Source organism: Diospyros lotus, chromosome 7 (genome assembly GCF_014633365.1).
Source record: "Diospyros lotus cultivar Yz01 chromosome 7, ASM1463336v1, whole genome shotgun sequence".
Classification (NCBI taxonomy): Eukaryota; Viridiplantae; Streptophyta; class Magnoliopsida; order Ericales; family Ebenaceae; genus Diospyros; species Diospyros lotus.
Window position 1 is genome coordinate 34,599,594 of NC_068344.1, and position 23,858 is coordinate 34,623,451.

The window sequence follows — 23,858 nt, forward strand, 5'->3', positions numbered from 1 at the left end:
TATATACACACACTCACACGCACACTTATATATATATATACAAGTTCCATGGCAGCCGCGGCCATGGAAACCCCCGCACCTCGCGATGCGGGGGTTTCTGCAATCCCCGCACCACGATGCGCGAGAGTTTTTGAAATCCCCGCACCGCGGGGATTTCTAAAATCTCCGCACCTCGCGGTGCGGGGAATCAAGCCTTCCTCGACTGCTGGGAAGGCTTGATTAAATTTGTTTTATTTTAATTAAATTTGTTTTAATTAAATTTGTTTTATTATAATAAAATAAAATAAAAAATAATATAAATAAATAAATTCTAAATATCTATATTTTAAGTAATTATAAATTAACTAATTTTAAATTTTAAATCATTGTAATTAAGTGTTGAATTTTTAATACTTAAAAAGTTTAAAATTTATTTTATTGAATTACTTAAAAATACGCATATCTAAAAATTCTATCATCATTTAAAATATTTTTTTTTAAATATATATATATATCTTACCTAATTCAATAAGATAAATTTAAAAATCCTATCATCATTTAAAATATATTCTTTTTAAATATATGTAATTATAAAAAATATATATTTTAAATGATGATAGAATTTTTAGATATGTGTATCTTTAAGTAATTTAATAAGATAAATTAATTAATTTTAAATTCTTTTAAGTATTAAAAATTCAACACCATGATTTAAAATTTAAAATTAGTTAAATTATAATTACTTAAAATGCAGAAATTTAAAAATTATTTATTTGTATTATTTTTTAATTTTATTTTATTATAATAAAAATTTTAATTAAAATAAAAATATAAAAAGTCTTCCCGACTGCTGGCAGTCGGGGAAACCTGGCTTTCCCAACTGCTGGCAGTCGGGGATTTCAGTAATCCCCGCACCTTGCGGTGCGGGGGTTGCTGAAACTCCCGCATCGCGAGGTGCGGGAATTGCTGAAATCCCCGCACCTCGCAGTGCGGGGTTGCTAAAACTCTTGCACCGCGAGGTGCGGAGATTGTTGAAATCCCCGCACCTTGCTGTGCGGGGGTTGCTAAAAACCTCCGCACCGTGAGGTGCGAAGGTTTTCATGGCCGCGGCCATGCTTTTGTGTGTGTGAGTGTGTTTATATATATATATATATGTGTGTGTATGAGTGTGTGTGTATATATATATATGTGTGTGTGCTGGATTGTTGTATATATATATGGGTGTGTGTGTGAGCTTGCTAGTTGCATGGTCGCGGTTGCCATGGCCGCGGCCATGCTCTGTATATATATATATATGTATGTGTTTGTGTGTATATAATGTAGGAGGGAAAGAGAGATGCGAGATGATGGTCGGAGAAGAGGGTTGGCTGTGGGCTGTGGGGAGATAAAATAGATATTTTAAAATTATTAGAAATTTTGATGGGACGTGGATTATGAAGAGTAATTTTTTGGGTTCGCGATAGAATTTCCCAAACCTCAAGCTTACAGGAAATTGACAAATTTTGCAGATAAACCTAATTGGAGTAAATTCAAGCTTAAAAACAAAGTAATCCTAATCCTAAATTCAAACTCAGAATTCAATTAATCTGTAATCTCTATTATTAACCGTGAAGAAGAATAGGATAATGGATGTGACAGTTGTTCGTTTCCATGGAGAATAGACCCTTTCGTGCAGTAAAATCCACATTTGTATAAAAAATTGTAACCTTTAAGAATTTCCAAGTGACCAAATTAGAAAACAGAATTCATATCTTTTCAGACTTTCCTATTTGACTTTGTGGAGGAATTGCGTGTCCCCAGGATCTTTTTTCCAGCTGTTTAGACTGTGTCTCCTGGGTTATACTTTATCAATATAACTTTAAGAATTATAAAAAAGAAAAAGAAAAAAACACAGTGCTTCAGTGACTCATTTGCAAAAGAAAGAATTTATATCGAAAGAAGACTTTGCAGTTCTGAAAATGTTTCCAATCATAATCAAGAATAAATTCTGCGCAAAAGCAAACTGTTGCAACAAGATATTGGCAAAAGTTGTGAGAACACAAGGGAAATCAAGATGAGGCAACGGGCATGGAATTATTTACTGTTGTTCCCACATTCTGAATCACAAATTCATAGATCTTCCTCTTTAGCTGCTCGATCTTCCCTGTCAGGACTTCGTCCTGTTTTGATGCCACGCGATCAAACCAGTCGTTGACTCGCTTCAGCTGTGATAGTGCTGCAGCAATTGGCGCACAGTCCAGGCCACCGTCGGGGGAATACTTCCCAAGCACCCGGAAACCAGCATCCAGGGCCTCTTCAACAAACTGAATGAACCACATTTGCATCTCTGACTGCAAATTCATGGCAAGTTTGATAGTTTCATTCATTCCATGGCCTCTCGTCCACATCTTAGTAGCATCCATGGGCAGTGATGGAGGGACTGATGTGTGGTTTCTGGAAGCCGCATTGAGAGAGTGTCTTTTCGAGGAGGAGCTTTTCTGCAAAGTTGGCTGGGGCTCAATGATTTGGTTATTAAGGAGAGAGACAATTTCAAGATCTGTGGCCAGAGCAGCTTCAACCCAAAGATAACTAGATCTTGAATGCTCTGTCAATGTATTCTTGTTAGGACTGGCAGAATTGTGGTTGACTGCAATTGATTCAACAGTAGCTGTTGATTTCACGATTTCATCATATATTGACATAAAGCGATCAATAGTTGGTAAAGGGTTTCCTGCCTTTGCTGAAGAACAAAGATCTGAAAACATGCTGAAAAAAAAGAAAGCATGGAGAATCACGATCACATAAAGCTGTAAAAATAAAGCCACGCATCAGATTGTAAAATTGAACGCAATATCAAATTTATTGCTAAATCACCCGGTGGGTCTGATGAATGAATTTTCAGTGAGTTCCCAAGCAAATTAACACAACCATATCAACTCAGATGTCTGTTCTTCAACCTCACACAGAGATATCAACTCAGCTCCTAAGATGTTAACAAAATCGACTTCGCTTGGACTGAATGTTTGTCTGCTTGGAGAGGGAGAGGATTTTACCTTAAGCTCCTTATAATAGAATCAGTGGCAATAGCCTCCTCCAGTGCTTCAGCTGCAGCTGTAGAAGCAAGAGCCTTCCTGTGCATAGCTTCCTGAATTGTGTCAACATGAGGAAACTGGAAATCAGGTCCCGATGGCAGGGGATGATTTAGTTAAGTGATTTCTATTTTAACTGAGTTTGATGGTAATCATTTCAAAACTTGCCCTGCTGTTAAATTATGATAATCATTCCATGGGGACTAATTTGGTAGATTTAATGTACTTCAGTACTAGCTACTTGAATAAGTTTGATAATTTTTCATATGTACCTTCCCAAGATTTGCAAGGCTTGTAGATACTGCATCCAATGAAATACTGCCATCTGACCATTTCTTTTCATGAAAAGTGATTCTTGGAGCTGGGCAAGTTGGCATGTCAGGCACCAAAGCACCACCTTTGGTCAGGCTAGATTTTCCTTTTTCGCTAGTTTCAGAATCATCTTTGCTGCATTTCTGAACATCCACGTCACTTAGGCGCCTTGAAATAGCAGCCTGAAAATGTTCACCGAAGGCAATCAATTAAAACTACTCGTTAGGATGAAAGAGCTATACAAAAATGGGTAGAAGGAAGAACACAAGAAACACTAGAATGAGAAAAAATAGGTAAAAGTTAAGCAGATTGATATCCCCACAATTCAAAAGTAAATTACCAAAAAGAATTAAAGATGCAAAAAAATCAGTTAGAATGGATGAATCTTTTTGCAGATACAACACTTTGGGTCTAAGTCAATTGGTACCCTGATAACTGAAATTCATATTATGGCATATGGTGTTGTCAAAGTTGCAATGATTTATTTTGGCGTGGAAGAACGGGAGGCTCCCCCATGAACTATTCTAAGTTCCATTCTTATCTGTCAATAAGATAGATATGTGCAGAGCAGATGAAATAGAACAAATATTTAGTAAAATAGGAAGACAAACACTAAAAAGAACTTGATGGCAGACCCTAAGGTTTCATATTAATAATAGGACTCTAAAGAAGATAATGCTAGAGATAAAAATAAAAGGAATACTAGGATGCATGTAACCAGGATAAAAGCTTGTTATGTTGTTGCTAGGTCTACGACATAGGATCTTGCAAGATGCCAAGTGGCCAAATTGATGCTTGAAGGGATGACTAAAGAGGAAGGCACGAGTGAACTGAATTCACCATACAAGCAGAGCTTGACAAGCATGCTAGCAGGCAAGAGCAGCCTACAGCTTGATACTTGTACACAAGGCAGCAAGAAAAAGAATTTGGCAACATGAAGTGTATAATCTGACTGTTACTTTTGCATATGTTGTACACAACCGCTAGAAACATATGATGGTTCAGTCATGTCTAAAGAAGAACGCCTACGAAGGATTAACGGCCCTTAAATTAGTCACATGCCCATGGCTTTTCCGTGGCTCAAGTAAAACTCTCATCTAATCACCTGAAGAGCAGTATAAGCACAAAATGACAAGAAGAAAGGCAATTCACCTAAAGCTGCAAGGACTAAAACGAAAAGGCTCAACTCGATCTAACACACACCTTAATCCTACACCACAAAGACCTTTCTCTCCGATAATATCGCAAACACATAACGAGCATGCTGCAATTATAAACCATTTGTCTGATCAAGAACAAATTATGATGAAATTACCTGAGTACGTAAAATTGCTTGCAAGTCCGGCTTGTTTTTGGTTGAACCCTTCTCTTTCTGCTCGGTAGAGGCGGTCTCGGACTCCGTCGACGGTGGTTCATCCGCCCAGCTCTTCCTCATTCCCTTTCCAGATGCCACAAGTGCCTCTGAGACCTTCGAAATCCCAGCGGCTGGAGGCACCATTTTCTTCTTATTAGCTGAATCGACAGCGGCGAGAATCGGCGACACCTTGATTCCACTGGACAATCTCCTCGCCGGCGAAAGGGACATTCTCCTCCCATTCGGCGAGGGCTGTTTCCGGCCAGTCGGCGACGGCTGTCGATACCTGGACGGCACTACAATCGCCGGTTCTCTCGACGTTCTCCTATTCTCTTCTCGAGCAGCAACCAAACTTGGAACCACACATTTTGACGGCACCGGCGAGGACGAGCGCTTCGTCTTTCCCGCCGGCGACTGATCTCTCTCAATTGCCGGCAGATTCTTCTTCCTCGAAGCTGCGGGCGAAGAAAACCTCTGAGGCTTTTCAGAAACCTTCAGATTCACTTCCTCTTCTTTCTGAACATTATCTCTAGGCGCCAAAACCCTTCTTGCACTATACTTCTTAACCTCATTTTTCTTTTCCTCACAATCAATCTCAGCTTCTTTAACCTTTTTAGTTAACAAAGCTGCAATCGGATCAGTCGCCGGATCCGAGTCCAAAACGGGTTGGATGACGAACTCACGGCTTGAGGCGGAAATGCGTGCGACGAGGGGTTCGGGAGTGCCGACGAAGGGGTGGCGGCCGGCGATGGGGCGAAGCCCGGAGGCGCGAGGGACCGGGGAGTCGAAGACGAAGCGGTCGACATAGACGAACTGGCCTAGCTGGAGGCGGTTGGAAAGGATGAGGTCGATGTCGCGGTCGGAGAGGGAGACGTAGGTGGAGTGGATGGAGTCCGAAAGTTGGACAAAGAAACCGTGGTTAGGCCAAAGATCTTCGCCGGAGGAGCCAGACAGAGCCGGGACGATGCCGATGACTTGGAGGAGCGGAGAACGGTGGTCACCGGTGACTCTGGCGGCGGAGTTCATCGACTGGAGGAGCTTCAGAAGAATTCCGGCGGTGAGGGTCGCCATTGAAGAAAAATGTGAGAGAAATGCGAAGAAAGAGTTTAGGGCTTCGTGAGGAAGGATAACAGATCGAAGTTCATGAGAGAGACAGAGACAGAGAGGGGAGGGGGGGGGGGGGGGGGGGGGGGAGGGTTTCATGTGGAATTGAAAGGGCAAATAAGACCGTTACTTCAATTTGAAAACGCCCGCTTTTTCGCATAATTTGAATTAAGGTGGGGGCGGAGATGTAACGGGTCTGTGATCCGCACCACGCAGTTAGATCTCGAGCAAAATGATGCAGTCACCGCAGGTAAATTAGTTTTTGTGGTTTTATTTTTTATTAATAAATTTTAATTTTAATTTTTGTATCTCACCTATAATTTTTACTATTATAAAAATTTAGTATTTATTTTATAATTTAATAATAAATATTATTGTATTAAAATTTAATATATTTTTAAAATCAATTTACTAATATTTTTAAATAATTTTTAAAATTAATTCCATATTAAATAATTTTAAAATATTAAAATATTAAAAATAATATTTTAACAACCATATTCCAACGATTATATTCTAACGGCCATATTTCAACGACTATATTTCAACGGTTATATTTTAACAATTATAAATAGTCACCATATAAAGCACTAACTTCTACAGATTCGTAGTCAATCTTTGATAATCTCGCATTAGTTACTATATCCAACAACATCCGTATATTCCTCTAAATGATTCATGAGTAAATTGAAGATGATGAGTCTATTGCTATAGCTTTAGTTGAACACTATATTCAGTCTATGAATTATGATTCTGTATCATATCCTAATGGATCTGTGATGAACCACTATATCATCAATCGTAATAAAGTTGAAGGTCATGAGAGATTTTATTGTGATTATTTTGCTAATTCCCCTACATATCCACCACAATTATTTCGTAAAAAGTTTCGTATGCGTCGATCATTATTTTTACAAATTTAAACAATAATTGAATCATATGATTAATACTTTGTTCAAAGATTTGATGTCGTAAGAGTTGAAGGTCAAAGATTTTGTAGTTTTATTTTTTATTAATAAATTTTAATTTTAATTTTTTTATCTCACCTATAATTTTTACTGTTATAAAAATTTAGTATTTATTTTATAATTTAATAATAAATATTCTTGTATTAAAATTTAATATTATTTAATATATTTTTAAAATCAATTTACTAATATTTTTAAATATTTTTTAAAATTAATTCCATAATAATAAATTTAAAATTTTAAAATGTTAAAAATAATATTTCAACAACCATATTCCAACGACTATATTCTAACAACTATATTCCAACAACCACATTCTAACGGCTATATTCTAACGGTCATATTTCAACGACTATATTTCAACGATCATATTTTTACAATTATAATTAGTCACCATATAAAGCACCAACTTTTACGAATTCGTCACCAATCTTTGATAATCTCACATTAGTCACCATGTCCAACAACATTCGTATATTCCTTCGAATGATTCATGAAGAAATTGAAGACGATAAAGATGATGAGTCTATTGCTACAATCTTAGTTGAACATTATATTCAGTCTACGAATCACGATTCTGTATCACATCCTAGTGGATCATTGATGAACCACCATGTCATCAATCGCAATAGAGTTGAAGGTCATGAGAGACTTTATTGTGATTATTTTGCTAATTCTCCTACATATCCACCATAATTATTTCGTAGAAGGTTTCGTATGCTTCGATCATTATTTTTACAAATTCAAATAGCAATTGAATCACATGATCAATACTTTGTTCAAAGATTTGATGCCGTAGGAGTTCATGGATTATCATCATTCCAAAAAGTTACAACTATATTAAGGATGCTTACATATGGATCACTTACAGATGCTGTAGATTAATATATTATGATTGACGAAAATACAACAATAGAGATTTTGAAGAGATTCATGAAAACAATAATTGAAGTATTTGGCAAGCAATATTTGAGAAGGTCAAATAATATTGATATTGTAAGGTTAATGACAGTGGCTGACCAGCATGGGTTTTCAGGAATGTTGGGCAGCATTGATTGTATGCATTGGAAGTTGAGAAATTGTCCAACTGCATGGGATGAAATGTATACAGATCATGCTCGTGAGCCAACCATTATTTTGAAAACAATAGTTTCTTATGATCTATGGATATGGCATGTCTTTTTTGGATTATTGAGATCATTAAACAATATTAATATGTTAGATATATCCTATGTATTCTCAGAATTGATAGAAGATCGCAATCCTAAAATAAAATACACTATCAATGGACATGAATATGTCATGGGATATTATCTTGCCGATACTATATATCCTTCGTGGCCAACTTTTGTCAAAACTATTCTGTCTCCACAAATGAATAAAGAGAAGTATTTTGCTGCACAATAAGAATATTCTAGAAAAGATGTTGAACGAGCATTTGGAGTCCTATAATCAAGATTTACAATAGTATGTGGGCCGTCACGTTTTTGGGATGTTGAAACACTCAAATATATTATGACGGCTTGCATAATATTGCACAATATGATAGTTGAAGATGAACGTGATACAATTCATGAAGATATGAATTTTAACTATGATACAGTTGTTGGCACTCCAACAATTGAATTGTCTCACAATCGCACAAATGAAATGATGAAGTTTATACAGGTTCACCATCAAATTCGAGATAAACAAACACATATTCAACTCCAAAATGATTTTGTGGAGCATTTGTGAAAACTGCATGGTAAACGATCGAATTGAAATAAATTAATGTATTGTGTTTTTATTGTATTAGACAAGAATCTTCAATTTCAATTAAGACCTTAGCTTATCAGATACTGCATCACTTCTCCATATACCTAGTTATGGTCATACATACATACATGCATAACCCAACAAAGTGTAACAAAATAGTAACCAATAGACAAATTTGAATAACAATTAGACAAAAATAATTGATCACAAATTAACGCTCATGAGAAATAACTATCAATACTAAACACAACAACAAATGGATTGAAACAAAATCAAGTGAGCAAGAAAAAAAGTAAAAAGTGATAAAAGAGAAATATATATAAATATCAAGTTAGTGCCGATCAAGTTTACTAAATCCCAACCCCAAACAATAATAATTTCATAAAAAAAACCAAATATACTATAACTCCAAAAAACCAATTAAATCCATTATCATTTAGTCTTTGATATTTAAAATACTTACAAGCTACTTTTGTCAAAGATCACAAGCTAAACACAACAAAAGCAAGCTTAACGTTCATCCATTTACAAATCTAGGAACTTTGCATTTCGTATTTTCTAAATAATTTTGTCTTTGAGATATTTGTAATATTAAACTTGAAGTTCATTCATATTACTAGTATCAATACCAATAATTCTTTTTTCATAAAATATTTTTTCTTGCCCTTCCATTATTCTTTCTAGTTTTACCTTCTCCTTAACTCATTATGCCTTCTCCCTAGCCAGGTCTACTTTATCTCTTTCCAATCTTAACATCTCATTCGTTTGTTCAACTAATGTCATTTTGGATTGTGTTATCTTTTTAGTCATTTCCCTCAACATATTTTTTACTTCCTCAACCGAAGCTTTTGTTACATTTGATTTATCTTTTCTTTCACGTTGTTTTGCAGCATCTCTTTCCATTGGTCATTCTAATGCAGGTTCGTTGTTTCGGACATCAATATCAGACAAGTTCATCGAATCAGGAGTAGATGGTGATGATGTTGTTGGACTTGTATTTTGAAGAATTTTGGAATTTTTTTTTCCCGAGAAAGTAGAGCAAAATTTTGGTGCATGCCACAACTCCTACCAACAATGTAGAAATGTGAAGACAAACTTTTATAGGCTCTTGTATATCTCAACTAATCTAATAAGTTAAAAACAATATTAATAACAATGACTATATATTAACATGATATTAATAATTAACAACAAAAGAATAACCGATGAATTTATCTTATTGTGTTATGTTGCTCTACTTTGATTTTTGTCATCTATTTAGTTATAGTATTCTTGAAATTTGCTTACTACAAGTTGGATTATAAACTAGTGATGCATCAATGAATTAGGAGTTCGATTAGATTCAAATTCTTTATATTTATGAAAATAAGCATGAATCCTTAATTTCCCAATATTTTTGTTTCATTTGATCGTTATCATGTATAGCATTCGAATTAATATTTAGCCATGCTAAAACAAGTATGAATCCTCTTGTATTGAGAAATGTTTTGTTCGTATCTTTCTTTGAGTACTGAGTTGGGATGAATCAAGTTGAAATAGAGCAATCACCACATTCACACTCACCTTAAATATTTTAGTCATTGTTGAGTAAATTTGTGCAATAATATTCATTATTATCCCTTTCCATAACAAACAAAAGACAATTGGTCAATTTGCATAAAAAATCATAAAAAAAAAAACTACAAAGATAGATTGAATCAACACTATTATTAATTACAAGAACCAAAATCACACAAAAAAAAAAAAAACAAAAACAAATTTAGTTAAATCAATACTCAAACCCAATTCAAATTAAACACAAAAATAATATACCAATAACCCAAATATGTTAGATCAATACTCAAATCCAATTCAAAGTAAACACAAAAACAATACATCATAGCTCAAATATGCTAAAAAAAACACAAATTAAAAAAAAAAAAAAAACTCAGAGAGCAACAAAGACAGAAAAAACACAAATCAACAAAGAGCAGTTCAAACACAAATACAAAAAGTAACATAGAGCAGAAAAAACACAAATCCCAAACAACAAAAAACACAAAGAGCAACAAAGACAGATCAAACAAATACAAACCAAATTTAGCAAAGACAAATCAAGCAGATGATGAAAAACTACAAAAAAAAAAAAAAAAACAAAGCAATTGCAGAAATTGAAAAAAAAAAAAAAAGGAACAATCTTCGTCTGATAAAGAAAAACCAACAAACAATAAATTAAATCATGATTTACTAATTAAAAATAAAAAATAAATTAAAAAATCAAAAAAATTCATGTCTAACTTGAAATTATCTCTTTGTCTACGAAAATGTATTTTTAATATTTTTTAATATTATAAAATGACCCTAAAAGGTTTTTGAAATTACAAAAAATAATGGTTTTTGGTATTTTGAAAAACGAAAACGTTTTAAAAATGCCAAAACGACTCTCCCAATAGATTTTAGAGCATCATAGAATTGTAGGCTATTTTTCTTGAAGAATTAAATTTGAAATAATGCAAAATAATTAAATTTGAATCTTGTTCACCAAACCCAAATTTAAGTTCAAGAATGAAGGTTTGTAAGCCACAAGGAAAAAAAAATAATATCTACATAGAAGGGGTTGTTCTATCATTTTAGTTTGTCGTATAATCATTTTTAAAAATTGAAAAATAGAAAAGAAATTATTATCAAATCATTATAAAAAAATCCGCTGAACTTATAAAATAGAATCATGATGAATATTTTTATTTCAAGTCCTATATATGTTCACTTCACCAGGCCGGCCTCAAGCTAAGACACCAGAAGCAAGAACACTATACACCCCTCAAGAACAGCAAGCAAGATCCCCAAAAGCGTCCCGTGCATCACCATCAACCGCCTGCTCTCCGCGATCATCACCGGAAAATGGCACTTCTCGTCTGAGGGATCCTCCTCGGTCACCACGGCCAAGCCGGAGAAGTCACAGTCCCAGCTGTTCTGGCTCTGCAACTGGTAGTACATGTTGAAGGCATACGAAGCGTTGCCCTTCACTCCCAGATGGTTGCAGGACGAGCCGTAGCCGAGAGCCGTGCAATCCGAGAGGCTACAGGCGTAGTCGATGCTCTTCGGCAAGTCCTCCAGATCTTTGGCTTCTGGGTTCAGAACGCACCATCTCTTGATCATGTATTCGACGTTTTGAACTGGAATTAAGCCCTTGTTCTGCCCGATGCCGCTCAAATCCAACTCGTATTTTGGCTTTCCGTCGAACTCGAAGATGCCCCAGTGCCTCTCGAAGCTGCCCGGCGCGATGCTCTTCGCGTTTTCGTCGATGAGGCTGAAGAGGTACACGTCGATCGCGCCTTTCCGGGCCTGTCAATTATCCTACGACTTTCAGTACACGAATACCATATGGATATGGACAACTCATGGAGAGTGACCTGGGGGCCAAAATCTCATTTTCACCCTTACTTCCACTTAATAGTGAAAATAGCAAACAAGGGTAAAAATGGAATTTTGAACCTTGTTGGTCAACTCCGACCCAATCGGCATACTGGGTAATTTCACTCGATTGATACCCTGGATATATATATGCATGCAGAAATATGGCCATTCATTCATTTGATTCATATGAAATATGCCATAGAAGAACAGTAACGTGCTCGTACCGGAGTACCGTTTCCGCTCAACGCGTGGTTGAGCATGCCCTGGTTGAATCTTTTGGCGTTTTCAACATTCGCGTTCTTGTCTCCGTCGGTCGGCCAACCGACTTCTCCGACGATGATCTTCATGTCGGGGAAGCCGGCCTTGTTCAGCGCCCAAACCAAAGTATCGTAATTGGCGTCAAACACATTGGTGTAGACATAGCCTCCGTCCTTCACCGGCTTGTTGGAGCCGTCGAAGAAGGCGTAATCGAAAGGGAAGAAAGCATTGCCGTAGAGGCTTAGAAAAGGGTAGATGTTGACGGTGAACGGAGCGTCGTTTGAGTGGAGATACTGGATTATCCGGATAGTTAAGTCCCGGACTTCCGGCCGGAAGTCGCCGGCCGACGGGACTGGATTCGACTCTGGGGAGAAATAGATGTCGGCGTTGAAGGGGATGGTGGCCTTGATCTCCGATCCGAGCTTCGCGTCGTTGAGAGCTTCCTGTATGTTTCTCAGAGCTGGTAATGTGAATGGGAGATAGGACCCATTGTATGCTCCGAGAAAAGGCTCGTTGCCTACCGCTACATACCTGCAACATAATGGGACTCAAGTTGATTAAGAGGAACGTAGAAGTAGAACAAGCCGGCTCAAACCCTCAAATAGCAATCCACGGGAATCAAACTCACGATTTCCCTAATTAACAAGGCAACGCTTCAATAGCAGTACTGAACTACCTACCCGTAACAATTCAACTAGCCGGGATTCAATTCAAGCAATATAATTATATAAACCCAACAACATTGAAAACTGGAAGAAAGAAACAACATATCAAGAACAAATGATGATCAAGGGAAATTTGTTTCTGAACTTGATATTGACTCCACCATTGTAGGCATGGCTAGTGACATTGGCTTCGACCCAGGAAGCAGCAGATTCCGGATCTTCACTCATCTGCTGGAGCATGTTATTGGGAATGGCCAGCATCACTTCAATGTCGGTCCCAATCAAAGCTTCCAGAATCTTCCGATCGGCCTCGAAGAGCTTCAGTTTATCGAACCCATTCTCCTTCATCATCTTCACCACCTTCTTCGCCGGCAGCTGGTGGGTCGCCTGAGTGCCCCAGTTCACCCCCACGCCCGACCCGCTCGAGCCGATCGAGAACCCGGAAACCATCAACAGAAACAAAGCATAATCTCGGAAAACTCTCGAATCCGCCATTTGGGTTTTTCCCTCTTTGAATCTTCCTTGAATCGAGAGAGAGAGAGGGGGGGGGGGGGGGGGGGGGGGTAATTTTCTTTCTGTTTCTTGCCTAATTTATAAGGGTCTCTCTCCCTCTCTCTCTCGAGAGTGTATTTTCTTTTTTATGTTTGGCTTTCGAGAAACTTCATCGGGAAGCAGGAAAATCCATTGGACGGAGGAAAAGTGGAAGAGATCGGATGGAAGATTCCTTTCTTCATTCAGTTAGTCAGTTAATTGTACAAAAATTTTCCACTATTTTGGCCCCCCCCAATTTGTCACATTCCACTGCCACAAATGCCAACCATTTGTGGCATTTGTGCATGTCGTACCACGTTCACGATTTTCTTTCATCACTAATTAACCAAAAAACAATTCCAAACCTTCAATTATTAGCATTTTTGCTAGCTTTGGTCCTTGTTTGCTAGCATTAGTTATTGCTGCGGTCAAAAGCATCATCATTTGAAATGTTTAGAGATTAAAACAAACACTATCCAACTTAACAATAAAATGAAATTGTGATTTTATTATTACTTCTATCTCAAACGTAACGATGAAATGAAATACTCGTTCTATTCTATTTTTCTACTCTCGTTATATTTTTTGTAAAAGTAAATACTTAGTCGATATGGCATATAAATGCTAAAACTAGCTTAGAAATCAAAGTAACAAGGTGAAGCAACCTGCAGCAAGCAGCGTAGTACGTGGGTGGGATTTTTAATTTGTTTGCCTGGTGAGGCAAGAAGATGGAGATGAGGATCCTCTCTAAAATGGGAGCTTTACAGCAAGCATCCACCTCACCCCCTTTCAATTCTCACGCCCCCAACCAAATCAAGAGCCAGTCTTCCTAATCCCAAATCCCTTTCATGTTTCTCCCTCTTTTGCCTTTTACCATAAAGCTTTGCTTTAATTAAATCCAACTTTCCAACATTGATTTAAGCCCATTGTACTGATGATGCCATTCCGGATAAGGATATAATATTAATTATTTATTCAGATCAGATAGGAAAGAGTAGTAATTAATCAGGACTTAAAGTTTGAGTTTATAATTTAATCACCCTATTTAATTCTGGATTAATTTGCTTCTAAAATAATCGTAACACAAATTAATGAAATTTTTGGTTAGTGGCAAGGTTAAGTCTTAACTTCAATTCCAGTTGAGTCTAAGATTTATAATTTATTTAGTTAATTAATTTTTTTTCTAGGAACTTAAAATTTATTAAATTTTCCATTTATGAAAGACAGTGTTTAATTAATTATTTTAATTTTTCCTAACGTGACCTCATAACCCTTTTTGGAACATATTGTGTATGGTTAAATACAACCATAACTATTAATGCACCAATTGACCCATCCGGCCTTACCATCATTAATTCTCACGAAGAGATTAATTAATTAATTAATTATGTAGACGTTAATTTATCAGTGATCATCTGAATATTAATTAATTAGTTAGTGCTCTGATCTTCAACATCATCTCTTTATTAATTTCTTACAGGGATTTGACGTGGCATTTTGTCAGAATTGGGTTTTGTCTAGCTTTCAAGTAATATTTATATCAATAAAAGGACTTTGTGTGTGTGTGTGGGTGGCTGTTTGCGTGTCACTGTGTCAGTCGTCCCTCTTGTTGGGGAAAGAAAATTATATATTAAGGGGGAACGAATAAAAAATTAAAAGTCACGTCGGTGATTCTTTTCACCTGGCACGTGGATTAAATTAAAAAATATTCATCTAGTTAGATGTACTTTATTTATCATTAATAATGACCATAATAACTTCATTATTAAGAATTATATGAATTTATGAATCAATTTAAGATATTTGGGCGAGCACGAGTTAGAACCTAAAGAATCATTAGACTGTAGCTGATATATAATTAGTGATGGTCCTGTGTTCAATCCTTGATCTTGAATTTCGTTATTAACCCTTTTTACAAAAATCTTGAAAATAAGTTGCGAAAATCCTTTAAGATATCTTAAGTTTCACATTTTGGAGCCTAAGATATCTTGGCTTCTAGTAGAATATCAACAGGGGCCTTGGGCTTGTACCCACTGTCAAGTCTTTGGTCATTGCTTATCCAGGTGTCCTAGGCAACTGGGTAAAGTTCTGAGACAAGGGGTTATAAAGTTATTGAAAATAATAGAGGAAAAGGTGTGGAATTTGTTAAAAGGAAGGAGGTTGGGAGTCATCCAGTATTAATGAGACTAAAGGTATTATTTGAGAGGGCTTCTAAGCCTATTCCAACTGAGTCTGAGTCAATCCAGGTGAGTTTGTTGATGGATGAATAAACTTTGTTCCTTAATAGAAGAGGATGTAGATATTTGCTTTCTTGAAAATTGAATTTTTTAATTGAACGATAAAATCTTGATAAGGTAGGAATGGATATTGAGCAGATTGGTAATAGAGGCCGAGTGGTAAAAGAAGCATAAGAATCTGATACAACAGCTTCAAGTTCTGTGAGTATTTTGTTAAATCTAAGTTCTACATGAAGAAAGAAAAGAAGAATAACCATATGATTGAAAAGGTAAACAAGGAATCAAAAGGGTCAAGCCCTATGATTAAGGACCTGCTTTCTAGTATGCTTCATACTTTTAGTATATTTTAAGAGATGATCGTTTTTACGCAGTTCTCATCACTCTTGCCCTCAATTTTAGTAGAAGAGTAAAATTGTAAGTATGAAACTTTGTCTCGCTGTGCAGAATGAGAATCGAACTTAGGTCCGACCCAACCATAAAGCCATATATGTCATGGCATAAGACTCCCAAAAATTGGAAGATTCCAAATTTTAAAAATTTGTAATATATATATATATATTATTTTTTTTAATAATAAATATTTTATTAAAAAATTAAATACAAAACATTATAATTTTTTTTTATTTCCCTTCACCATTTTTTAATTTTTCACTGTTGCATTAACTTTCTTAGAGTTTCAAGAAAAATTAGTTTTGTTTTTCTTTGTTTATTGTAGTAAGTTATTTGGTTTTTTATTTTATTTTTTATCTTTGAAACATTATATTTTAATTAAAAATTTATTATCGTTAAGAGGTTATTATATTTTGTAGTTAATTGAATTTTAACTTTTTTTTTAATAAAATGATGAAATATTTGTGTAAAAAATGTATTATTTATTTTTTTATAAAAAAATTTAATACTCAAAGGCCTCAATAAATCTTTTCGCCTAAGACCCCCAGTTTCGTTGGGTCAACTTTAATTGAATTCACAATCCACCAGTACAAATCTGACATATAACTTGTCTGATCACTTAATCTATATCTCGAGGACTATTTCTAGTATACTTCTATGATGTGAGGTGAGTTTGTTTGGGTTTACTTTCATATACTTCTAACCAAAAAAAAAAAAAACCTTGCTTATTTAATTAATAAATATTTAAAATATATTTTATGCTTATATTTTTTAATATAAAATTTTTAAGTTTATTTCACTTTAAATGGATAATTAAAGCTGATTGTCATAATTTAAAATATAAAAATTATAATTATTTCTTCACATAAATTAATTAAACTTATTCGTCGACTCATTATTATCCCTAAATTTGCCAATTAGAGGTTAGAAAGTGGTTGATAGATTAAAATTTATTAATTATTTTAAAGTAATACTAAAACTTATGGTCCAGAAAGCTTCACGAAGAATATATTAACTATTTTAAAGTAATTCTTTTTAACAGTGACATAATTATAAAGATATATAGTGGTAATAAAAATAAATAATTGTGATTCAAAATTTTAATTTATATGAGTGAGTTTTTTAATTTGATCATGAATATAACTTTAAATTTGATTGTGATTATGATGTTATCAAAATCGATTTTGTATGAAATTTATCTCATATAAAGTAATATTCCCATGATCTTCTGATTATGATATGATTTTTTATGTACATCTATAAATGATTTTAGATCTATAAATAGGTGTTCAGATTACATAAAATTTTAGCATGTGACAATATCACTTTTGTACTAACAATATTTGCTTATTCTTTCTGTCAGTAAATTTTTTTCAATTTAGATTTTTTACATAAAATTCTGTATTTATTTGTGTGATTAATAATTTGATCATGGTTTGTATTCAATCTAATTTTGTAACAATAACATATTAATAAGACCAAGTAATCCCTGCTAAAGTGAAATGTTGGACTTTAAATATAATTAAGATTTTATTTAGATACTAAATAAAGCTAGAATTTAATGTGAACAGAGTCTTAAAATAAGGCCTTGGGCCCGGGCCCGTTCTTTCGGGCTGGCCTGCATTGTGCGGCCCATGTCAAGCTATGGGGCCGTGGTTTTGATTTAAGAATTAAAAATTATTTTTATCAATATGATAAAAAAATTGTGTTGAATAAAACTTTGATTCTTCTCTTAGTTACATACATCAAGTCATCTAAACACAAGATTATTACTTTTCTTATTCAACAACTTCTCACATGAAAATTAAATAATATAATAAAATTTAAAACACCATTACATTTTAAACAATAAATTTATAATATATACTAAGAAAATGCAATCAACTTTTAATATTTATGGTGACACTTTACATTAATGTTATTGTGTCAAAGAAAGTAAGCCTAATTCTAAGGAAATAAGCTCATCTACTAAAAAACTTAAGAGAGATATCTAAATAAAATAATAAAATTCATGACTTATGAGAAATCTATTAAGAACTTTAGTCGATGAGACACTTGTAATAGAATTCAGAGGGACTTTAGTCTGTGAGGAACTTCAGTCCACAAGTGACCACAACTTGAAAGACCAATGCTACGATCAAGTCATCTCATTTGACAATCTCTTTTGATGCCTTTGAGAGATTTTTTTTGAGAATTCATTAATCATTTGATAATTGTTATTCGAGAGATCATCCAATATTCTCACTTACAAATTTAAAAAAAGGTCTCAAAGGATGTGGTCATTCAATTACTCTCATATCTATAAATATGAAAGTCACCATTCGATTTAGATATGCTCACCACAATGCAAAAGACTATAAAAAAAATATTATTATATATTGACAATAGTAAATATTTTATGTTAAATTTCATATCAATATAAATATGTAAGACATTAATCGTGTTAGTAAAAATATTAAACTTAAATATCTAAACAAAATAAGAACTGGTTTTATGTTTTTTTTTTGTTTTTTTGTTAATTATGAATCTTCAATTCAAGGGTTCTTTTCCTTTGCCTAACAAAATAAAAATGAGGGTTTTCTTAGTTTGCAACTATTTAATAACTAGCATATTTCCATTGAGTATAAAGTCTGAAATAATAATTATTATTAGAGATTAAAATTAAATAAAATAATTGTATGTTTATCAATTATTCAATAGTTGCCATATGGGCATGATATGTAATATTATATTAGGCATTAAATGTAAATGATCTTTCACACAAATTATTAAAATAGCATTTGTTAAAATAAACGACATAAAATTATATTAAGATAGTATTATAATATTTTATAGATTAAAATATAAAATGATAAGAAAGAAAAGTATTCTAAAATTTTTATTAAATTATTTATTAAATTTTTTAGAATGAATTAGAGGGATATATGCATTATTTTTTTATTATAAATTTTAAAATAAATAATAAGTGTATCTAAATAATTTTAAATAAGCAGTCCACCTATCTTTTTTTTTTTTTTTAAGAATCATCAAATAAATTTAATAAATATAATAAAAAAATATTTTATCTAAAATTATTTTTATATTCTATTTTTTTTTACCCATATTTTTCTTAAGAAACATAATCTAAATATGGTGAACTCAACTCATTCCAATTTTACAAAACTTTTTTTTTTATTTAAAAAATGGATTAAATTCAACTAACATGTCACGTAAAGATTATTATTATAAGTAAAAAATTAAAACTAAATGGAACTCTAAAAGTTGTGATAAAAGAGCAAATATATGTACATACATCGCCGATGCTGTCTCTTTTACATCCCTCGGATTCTAGGAAAGAGCATCCAGACTCGAACTCGATTCGTCACTATTCCAATTTATCCCCTAAATTACAACGAAATAACGACTTCATCGTCTTCGCCGACTCGGTCTCGGAAACTTCATTGAAAAGCCCGGCCAATCGAACTGGAAGTTCTCCGACGCAAGGCATCTAATTCAGCCGACCAGATCACAGACGGCGCTTTGATCGGCTTCAATCGGACGATGAGTCGTCGTGGTCATGCCAGCAGAGAAGCATGAAGACGCAGTGCCTTATGATGTAGAGCCTCGCCCTCTGCTGCTTCAACGCGCACAGGCACCGCCTCCGCAACCTGCTACTTCTCCGGCGAGGCTTCGTGGCTTGTACGAACCGAGAACCGCCTGCCATGGCCGGCGGCGGAAACGGCAGGGGAGGAGGAGGTAAGACAAAAAGAACAAAGATAAAGCCAAAGCCAAAGCCAAAGCCAAACGCAATGCGATCGATATCTTCTGTTAATTTATAGATAGACGATTGTTTTGAACTCCGACTGTGGGACCCATTTCCTCCATTTTGACAAAACTACCCTGGCCTTTTCCTTCTATTTCTCCTGTTGGGGTGAATAATAATATTTCAAGAATATAAGAGTCCTTTTTATTTATAATTTTATTTTTGTAAAATTTTTATAACTAATATTATATTTAAGCCAGTGTATTTCACCAAAATTTTTTATTGGTTCTTTTTATTATAAACTCTTCTCACAATAACCTCTATTAATTTTTTTACATTTTAGTACTATTTTTCCTAATTTTATGATTAATAATAATTTATTCAACCATTAAAACAATCACATATAACAGCACTTACCATGTTTTTGATAATGTAATAAAATAAAAGTATTTTATTTACAAATATAATTTTTTATGAAATTATAAGAGCTAGGTAGGGGATCTCAAAGGGTAATTTAGTAATTGCACGACTGATGACGGCGACAGAGTAAGAGGAGCCGTGTGGGAACCGTATAAAGGGGAGCCCCTACACGGCTGACTATTGCAGTTTGCCACGTGTCAATTGTGTTCTTTGTTGACCACAGCCACGTTTCTTATTATCATTCTTCAATTCATGGCTAGGTTCAGTTAATCTCACTTCTCCTCTCGCCAATATCTCTCGAGACGCAGTTAACAATAATTTCTTCATAAACAACGATTACTAATTGATGGGAGTTAATTAAAAATACTAAGCTTTAAACATGTTTCTAATTTCAGATCTATCTTTTACATTTTAAATTAATATATTTCGATTTCATTTGTTTGGATATAAAATATTCTTTATAAAAAACTTGTTTAAATTAATAATTTATGAAATTATGAAATTATTAATTTTCTTTAAATAATATATAATAAACTTAAATAAACTATCTTAAAAGTGAATTGAAAAGCTCACGTAGATAAAAATTATTAACAAAAACAAATGAGTACCAAGTTTAAATAATAAGCTAGACGTATCTATTAACAAAAATTAAAAGGTCAGTTTAAAATTAAAAACATAATTAAAATTCAATATTTGCTTGGAAATGTAACAATTATTAATATAAATATAATTATTTTTATCTATTAATATAAATATAATTATTTTATTATTTAATTAAAAATTTAAAATATAAAAAAATATCTGTATTCTTTTAACCATACATTTTGAGTGAAATTTTATCCGTTATTTCTGCAAGTCTAAAATTTGTATAAAAAGAAAATATTCTTAAACAATTGAATTGTCTGAAATTAAATTTTATAAAAAATATTAATTAAAGATATTTGATTGACTTAATTTTTTATCTAAAAATTATTATATTTTTTCAACTTTTAATGTTTGATTGTCATTATTTTTTATAAAAATATTAAATATTATCTTATAAATTAAATAATATTTTTAACAAACATATTAAACATCGTCCACTAGTTAAGCGTGGTGAAGATCGAGCTGTTCTTCACTGTTTGCCTTTAAAGCCGACAAATTTCATCAACAGCATTAATGTTGATAAGCTCCTGCACCATATATCTCCAGCACATCCCAGTCGCTGAAGCTATGTCCAGTGGTCTGAACCCATCCTTGTTCAATTCCCTTGCCTGTTCAGGCTTGTGTTTCACGAGCTCTCGTACAAAGTTGAGTTGGCCAGCTTTGGTTGGTAGCCACATGTAAGATAGGTTGTGGAGGAAGACAGTAGTGTCATCTCCGAGAAGATGTGGATCGATTTTCTTCAACTAGTTGCTGTTGGAGCTGAAGATTTCCTGCCAAAGTCTGATCATAAATATCCATGGTTCTTCCCAATCTTTTCTGTAACTAGGGCCTGGCCAGCTTGCAGGAAATTAAATTTGCCCATCCATTATTGTTTATTAATTATATAACACATAGATAGATGGAATCCATATTAAAAGAAAGTTGTTGAAAGCAAAGCCTAAACAAGATCGTTTGGTCTATATATGTTGTGCAATCATATTGGAACCTCCCCGCATTGAGTTTAAATTATACTAAACATCGTCCACTAAGATAATCAGCCCACATACAAAATGTTTTCTCAAAAATTAAGATCACATGTTTGATTCAAAATGATTTCAGTAAAGAGCTATTCAAACCCTTGGTCGCTCGGTGTTGCTCTTGCTCGCTGCCCTCTCTCACTCACTCCGTGCTTCCTCTCGTTCGCTCGTTGTCCCTCTCTTGCTACAAATTTACTTATAGATCTTTATGAAAGTTGGAAATGAAAAAATAAGATGGTCGAAAATTTTACCTTGACCGAGTATGAAGATGAACCCTCGAAACTCGTCCTCGGTGGAGATGGCAATGAACAAGAGGAAGATTCGATGTCGATTTCAAGAAAAACTCGAGGTTGAAGGAGCGTCGGGAGTGATGAGAGAGTGAATGAATTGCCTATAAAATGTATTCTCTTCCCTCTTCAAAAGTGAGAAAAAATTATCGCGTGATCAAAAGTTAGAATTTGTATTATTTAAAAAATATTGTCAATCAAATACTTCAAAAACTATAATTTAGATAGAAAATGACTATTTTTTATGAATAATATAGCTAATCAAACATGTTGTAAGGTGCGTTTGATTATAAATATAGAATTTGCATGGAAAGAAATTTTTTTCTAAATAATTGAATTACTTAGATTTAAATTTCAGAAAAAATATTAATTAAAGGTATTTGATTAATTTAATTTTTTATCTAAAATTATTGTACTTTTCAAATATTTCATGTCTGATTGCCATTTTTTTTTTTCCAGAGACTTGGAAGGGGCTTTCCGTGAACCACCCGACACTCAGCCTCCCTCTCAGATTGGCTGTAGTCCTCCAAATCCTAATTTCCTCACTATTCTCCTCCAAATCCTAATTTCCTCACTATTCTCCTCCAAATCCTAATTTCCACTTGCGGTATTCCTCCAAATCATCAGGTTCGTCACAGTAAGTACTCTGATCACTCTGGATCGAGCACAATAGCCCGTCGAACCAACTGTATCTCGTCGAGTTCACGCTTTGGTTACTATAGTTAAGCACATCGGAGTCCGATTCGCCATCAGAAGGTTGAAGAAGGGTGTCCTTACCTTGCGAGATGATCTCGACCATCGATTTCCACACTCCGTCGATGGCGTGCCCCACTGTTTCCAGGGATCCGTGAGCCACCGACGCGCTGGCCTCTATCGACGTCAGTAGATCCTTCACGGCGCGGCTTGTGACCTCGTGAAACACCATCGTTTCCTTCTGCAAGCCCGACCCGAATTCCTTCAGATCCCGCCAGTATATCTCGATAACTGACTTAGATCGGTTCGCTAGGGTCTTCCAAAGACCTTCGATTCTCCATGCTCCTGCACTGACATCGGGACCCGAATTACAGTTTGACTCGGCTTCTTCTTCGCCTTGGGTTGAGCTCCCATTGGAGCGACTGTCGTCGTTACTGCTACCATGGTCGTCACCTACATCTTCTCCAATCACTGATCTTTCTTCTTCGTTGATGGGCGGCGGCAGGCGATGATGGAAGGGGAAGACCAGCGTGGACATGAAAAAATGATTCTAACACCCCTATTAAAAAATCAATTCCAGCAAAAATGAAAAAAATAGTATCATGTGATCACAAATTAAAAATTATTTTTTATAAAAAATTTAATCAATTAAACATCTCAAAAAAATAATTTAAATAAAAAATATATTTTTTATTTTTTATAAAAAAAATGCCCAATCAAACAGACATAACATTTTAAGATGTAAGTTGGGACACTACAATTTTCTCGCGAGAAAACTAACTCGCGTGGCGATAAAATGACGATAAGTTAGGACTGGCATATTAGGGTGGGTAGTTACCATCATCAGATGAGTCTTATGTAGGTCGTATCATCTGCAGTGTGGGGACCACCTTATCCTTAACGAATGACTGAACAGCTTTATTTTTTGTTTCTTTTTACGTACTAAATATTCAATGAAGGTATTATTATTTTAATATTATTATTAGGATAATACTTTTATCATTAAATAAGGACAAGTTTATATTACTTTTTAAT

General features: G+C 34.2%; 3 protein-coding genes across 3 annotated transcripts; all 3 read right to left on the minus strand.

The window, feature by feature from the left end:
• Window positions 1-1,890: 1,890 nt before the first annotated feature.
• Window positions 1,891-5,878, minus strand: LOC127805841 (uncharacterized). The gene is made up of 4 exons (XM_052342645.1): window positions 4,675-5,878; window positions 3,320-3,541; window positions 3,012-3,103; window positions 1,891-2,724 (listed from the first exon to the last, which is right to left on the minus strand). Exons 1-4 carry the CDS (start codon window positions 5,782-5,784, stop codon window positions 2,028-2,030), a joined length of 2,121 nt encoding a protein of 706 aa, XP_052198605.1. The 5' UTR covers window positions 5,785-5,878; the 3' UTR covers window positions 1,891-2,027.
• Window positions 5,879-11,119: 5,241 nt separating this feature from the next.
• LOC127806506 (glucan endo-1,3-beta-glucosidase 8) lies at window positions 11,120-13,439 on the minus strand. Its single transcript, XM_052343855.1, has 3 exons — window positions 13,008-13,439; window positions 12,164-12,728; window positions 11,120-11,867 (listed from the first exon to the last, which is right to left on the minus strand). Exons 1-3 carry the CDS (start codon window positions 13,355-13,357, stop codon window positions 11,310-11,312), a joined length of 1,473 nt encoding a protein of 490 aa, XP_052199815.1. The 5' UTR covers window positions 13,358-13,439; the 3' UTR covers window positions 11,120-11,309.
• An 8,196-nt stretch (window positions 13,440-21,635) lies between these two features.
• LOC127806505 (uncharacterized) lies at window positions 21,636-23,436 on the minus strand. Its single transcript, XM_052343854.1, has one exon. It carries the CDS (start codon window positions 23,359-23,361, stop codon window positions 22,705-22,707), a length of 657 nt encoding a protein of 218 aa, XP_052199814.1. The 5' UTR covers window positions 23,362-23,436; the 3' UTR covers window positions 21,636-22,704.
• Between the last annotated feature and the right edge of the window lie 422 nt (window positions 23,437-23,858).